The sequence below is a fragment of the Limanda limanda genome, chromosome 4, assembly GCF_963576545.1.
Source record: "Limanda limanda chromosome 4, fLimLim1.1, whole genome shotgun sequence".
NCBI classification, from domain to species: domain Eukaryota; kingdom Metazoa; phylum Chordata; class Actinopteri; order Pleuronectiformes; family Pleuronectidae; genus Limanda; species Limanda limanda.
This window is the reverse complement of record NC_083639.1, coordinates 14,429,246-14,434,867: the sequence shown is the minus strand read 5'-3', so window position 1 is coordinate 14,434,867 and position 5,622 is coordinate 14,429,246. Positions and strand designations below refer to the sequence as shown.

Below are 5,622 nucleotides of genomic sequence, written 5' to 3'. Positions count from 1 at the left end.
AATGATTGTTGACACGGATCTGATTATTGAATTAAATTTTGGATAATCAACACAGGTAAATTAAAGTTCCAAATCCAAGTCCTTGTACACAGACTCTTATTTAATTTGTTTTATGTCTTTGAGGTAAACTTTTTTCAAATGGACCTCTGTGTGTTAGACTGATCAAATGTTTTTCCTGTGAACCACATACATACAAAGTACAGACTTATACTATATTGTTAATTGAATTGCAGAAAAATTGTTGTAGTGCTATTTAGCAATGAAAAGACATTATTTGTGAATTATATTATTTCTATATTATTCCAATTACTTCTTTTGAAAGCTGTTTTCAAATGAATCCAGCACTGCCCAATACATCCTGCTGCAGTTGAGGTGGTTGGTATAAGACTGTAAATAAAACTATATTAAATAATATTATCCATATTGAAGAGCGATATGTATTTGACATATTTATCAGTTACATTACTTTGTCTCAGTTTCATGTGACACATTCGGTGGGGACAAGACTTTTGGCTTCCACCTAATATCTGCCTTCTATTTTCAATCTTTTTAATGTTTAATATTTAATGATGATAATTCTATGATGTTTTAAAATGTTCCAATTTCTGAATTCTTCTCTCAAATTAAAAAAAGTACTTACGTGGAGAAGAAAAGTGAAAAATTTGATATTCTAAAATAAATACCATTTTAACTTTACATGTACAATATAACTTTCATGGTGGTGGTACCATGGTCTGCAGACAATGTTCCATTTAAAGTGATTAAGTGCCTCAACCTTCAGTCTGCTCTTGATATTCTAGACCAGTTATTCCACTCTTCTTTGTCCAGTGACTATCATGACGACATGGGGCGAGTGGCTACTACAGGGGGGGGGGGGGGGGGGGGGCGCAATACTTTATGTTCTGTATGAAGCATCATTTACCTGTCACTTCCTAAAGAGGACATAGTTTATAAATATCATCCAGTAGAGCTGAGGGTTGGGGCTACAAAAGGACACCCACCATCTCCCCCATTGTTCACTGGCATCATTGTTGGTCTGACCTCCCAGCTGCTCCGCCATGGTAAGTCTCTGTGTGCTGTTTGATGGAGTGATGATAGACAGGGATCTACTAGGAAAAAAAACACATCTTTGAATGGAAAGCTGCAAAGTCTTTAATTTTTCAATTTCACTAGACATTGAATGCATCACTATGTGCAGGAGACATTCAATTACAAGCATTATCCTGTATTTTAATGGTCATTTCTAGGGAAACATATTTCTCTTTCATTGTGTTGACCTGCTAATGGATACTGAAATGAAGCATGTCAAGTTGTTACTGCCCTCATCTGACTTAGACAATTAAAAATCTAATTTTTTTATATTGCTTTCGTCCCAGCATACAATGCAGTTTGTGTGTGTGTGTGTAATAGCCCAGAAGCGATTTCCCATCGTTTATCTCTTATATTTTCTCTTATTAAGCTTGTAAGTCCTTTTTAGTAATGTATTTCTGCAACATAGCTTACCCAGCTCTTAGTATCTGCTTCATCTCCTGTCTTTGTGCCAAAAGGCCCCCAAGAAAGCCAAGAAGAGATCAGCAGAGGGAGCCAACTCCAATGTGTTCTCCATGTTTGAACAGGCCCAGATCCAGGAATTCAAAGAGGTGAGAGCTGCTGGGCCCATTTAAATTTCACTTATCATACATTTGGCAGTGAATCATGCAAAATGGTGCATGAATGTGTGTGTTGGTAAACCATTGTGCAGGGTTCTGATCCAAGTGTTTCTTTCTTCGAAACACAGCAACAACACACAGAGGACTCAGTTTCTTCCTCTCCTCATCCACCTCTTCCCATTTTAATTGTTCATCGTTGTAGTATGTCCACCTGTCTATTTTCCCCCATCCCTGGCTTGACGGCAGCGAGGCGTGCGGTATGCTGGTATGAGGCTCAGCGGTGCCCAGGCATTCAGACTGTGTCATCTTTGATTAGGCTGGAGATAAACTGCTGGGCATGCCCTGGATGCCGGGCTAAGCCCAGGGGGACTCGCATGTTATAAATACTTAGCGGTGGTCATCCACTGTGTAAAGATGGCACTTAAAAAGAGAAGAAAGAGAATCTAAGACCGAGCGTGACATTGATTACTTGTTTTCTTTATGTTTTTATCTTTGTGTGGCTGAAACTCTGGCTCTATGTTCTGTGCTCTGACCTCAGGCCTTCACCATCATGGACCAGAACAGAGACGGCTTCATCGACAAGAACGACCTGAGAGACACGTTTGCTGCTCTAGGTGTGTTATCATCAAACTTTTTATCAATCACACCCACATTAAGGCACTGTGATTTGATTATTTTCAGTTGTTCAGATTTGACCAAATCAGATCCTAGATCAGAAAACAAGGGTGTTTGGCATACAGCTACTGAAACTGAGATGTCAAGTGTCAATGTTGACGGACTTTTGTGCCACAGGACGTCTCAATGTAAAACAGGAAGAGATCGATGAGATGCTCAAAGAGGCTCCTGGCCCCATCAACTTCACCGTCTTCCTCACCATGTTCGGCGAGAAGCTGAAAGGTGAGAGCACACGGGCGGAAGCTGGAAGTGTAAAGTGTCAAATATAAGCAGTGCAGCATGAATTTAAACATGTCTCAAGCACTGTTTTTTCTGTTTTAATGTATCTAGGTGCTGATCCCGAGGAAACCATCCTCAACGCATTTAAAGTCTTTGACCCTGAGGCGAAGGGTGTGCTGAGGAAGGATTAGTAAGTCGTTCAACACACTCCACTCCTCACTCCAACTCAATTTGTAAGATGCTAATTCATTACGAGCTGTGTTATTTCAGCTTTAACTCACTATTTATGCGTTAGAGTGTGACTGCCATCACTCAGCACTGCACAACTCCACAATGAGTGTGACCTGCACATTTCCTCATGGTGTGAATACGAGACCTCGCCAGCGCTCACACTTTTTCTCTCTCCCTCAGTGTGACACAGATGCTAACGACACAAGCCGACAGATTCACCCCTGAAGAGGTACATTGTGGGCTTTTAAACTAAATATTGTTATTATAGCCGATTGCTCTGTGTGTGTGGGTGAGACCAAACAGCACAGAGGGCTGAACGTTATTGTCTAGATCGTCTGCAACCGCATCAGATTCCTTTTCATACAAACTGAATCCAAAGGAAGGAAAAAACTTATTGAATCATGACACCTTTTTCACACACATTTAGCTACAGTATGTTGTTTTTGTGCAGGACTAAAGCTGTTATAAGAGTGGTCATAATATCTGTTTTCTGTTTCTCAGATGGAGCAGATGTTCGCTGCCTTCCCTCCAGACGTGGCAGGAAACCTGGACTACAAGAACCTGGTTCACATCATCACCCATGGAGAGGAAAAGGACCAGGAGTGAACCTTTTTGCCGACGTTTTCTCCACATAGAAAGTCCGTCTCTTGCCCTTTCGTGACTCGAACCTGACCCACTCCCCTCCAAAGAGACATGAACTGTTGTATATTTACTCATTTTGGCTGCATTGTGTCTGTACATTACTCTCTAAAGAGGATAAAGAACAAAAAAAAAGTCTCTCCCTGTCCCCAAAAAATTATCGGGCCAACATACTGCTCTGTTTCTCCCTCTTTGCTTTATCTTCCCACATTCATCTGAGACTAATTCAATTATTTTTCCTTATTATTTACATACTCAAGCCCACTTCCATTATGTTTTTGTGTCATAGTAAAAAATCTATTTGTCCCATCTGTGCATGTTCGTCGAATAAAAGTTTTCAAAGATAGTTACCAGCCTTTTTTTCCTTCTGAGTTTTTTAATATTTGATCTGAAGGGAACCCCAAAGAGCCTTTTAAGAATTGCTCATCTGTTCATGTGATCATATGATTCATGCTTGAACGCTAGCTACACTTTAATTCCATGTTAGGAAGTGGATGTGTGCACTTGAGAATAGCAGGTGTTTAGTTGGTGGTCCTCTGAAATCCCCCAGAGAGCATCCAAACATGGGCGTGGCATTGTCTCTGTGTGTTTGTGTGTGCCTCTGTATATTTGTGTGCATGCACAAAATAGTGTGTGTGTGTGTCAGAGTAAAAATGTTTGGCTACTGGAACAGAGGGCTTTACTGAGACAAAGCCCTGTTGTTATTTTGGTGCTGTGTTAATGGGAGGGGGGTAATGCTATACCTTGGAGTTTGTGCGACAAGAACACAATAGGATGCCAACACGTGATCTTTGCCACCAGGACCCCTACTTCATCAGCTGCTCAAAAACATGACACAAATATGTTAAGGTGTTACTTTAATGTTTCCACAAAAACCAATACGACCTTAAAAGGTTTTATAAAGTCAGATGTGCATTTTCTCACATCTCTTAGTGTGACTAAACTTTGCATTCAATCCTGAATGATTGGCATGTGTGTTTTCGAGTTAGGAAGCTGTAATTCCTTGTTAATTGCCATCAGATGTATTAAAGAGGTTTTTGTACTGCAGTGAAAACAGTTCAATTTTTGTGGCTCACAAGGCCAACTTCAGTCAGTGTGAATGAGACTGTGTCAGTGATGAGGTTAGCACACTGGATGTGATTAGTACACTTTGAAAACACCGATAAATGTGGTTCCTTACACTGTTGCGTTTCAGTTGGATGTGGTAAGAACCCTGTGACTGGATGGTTGGAGTAGGTCAGCAAAATGAGACATGACCGTAGGATGAGGTTATCACAGCATGACATCAGTGTTGGATGTGGTAAGCATGCTGTGACATCACTGTTGGATGTGGTCAGCACACTGTGACATCACTGTTGGATGTGGTCAGCACACTGTGACATCACTGTTGGATGTGGTCAGCACACTGTGACATCACTGTTGGATGTCATCGGCACGCTGTGACATCACTGTTGGATGTGATCGGCACACTGTGACATCACTGTTGGATGTGAATGCACACTGTGACATCACTGTTGGATGTGGTCAGCACACTGTGACATCACTGTTGGATGTGGTCAGCACACTGTGACATCACTGTTGGATGTCATCGGCACGCTGTGACATCACTGTTGGATGTGATCGGCACACTGTGACATCACTGTTGGATGTGAATGCACACTGTGACATCACTGTTGGATGTGGTCAGCACACTGTGACATCACTGTTGGATGTGATCGGCACACTGTGACATCACTGTTGTGGTTAATTTTTGACGTTGAAAATATGAAAATAGAATTATTATATTTAAATGCCAAGTTCTTATCTGACACCGTTCGGGCGATGGCAGCCTTTACATGCGCATCTCCTGCAAAGAGATGATGACATTTCTCCTGCAGCTGACATCATAGCAGCAGCAGAATAAATTTAAATATGATTAACACAGATATTGTGTTTTGACCAGTATATATATTTTAAGTCATATAAATATAACACACACGCACACTGCCCGCTTTTAAATGCGTGTGACTGTGGACGAGGAGATTTGTGCCGATAAAGCAGACGATCCTTTCTCCGAGCCCCTTGAGGCAAGGTCACTAAGTCTCCGCTAGGGGTCGCTGGTGCCCGTGTCATTGGGCTGGAGGGGAGGCGGGGGACTGGGTGATGGGGGGGGGGGGCGGCAGCTGTGCGTGTTTGCTCGTGTGTGCGTGCGTGAGAGAGAGAGCAGCAG

The 5,622-nt window shown here is 41.8% G+C and overlaps 1 protein-coding gene across 1 annotated transcript; it reads left to right on the top strand.

The window, feature by feature from the left end:
• The first annotated feature begins 1,535 nt into the window (after window positions 1-1,535).
• LOC133000093 (myosin regulatory light chain 2, ventricular/cardiac muscle isoform) lies at window positions 1,536-3,380 on the top strand. The gene is made up of 6 exons (XM_061069966.1): window positions 1,536-1,640; window positions 2,188-2,263; window positions 2,442-2,546; window positions 2,655-2,733; window positions 2,955-3,003; window positions 3,276-3,380. The coding sequence occupies exons 1-6, from the start codon at window positions 1,605-1,607 to the stop codon at window positions 3,378-3,380; spliced, it is 450 nt and encodes a 149-aa protein (XP_060925949.1). The 5' UTR covers window positions 1,536-1,604.
• Window positions 3,381-5,622: the final 2,242 nt, after the last annotated feature.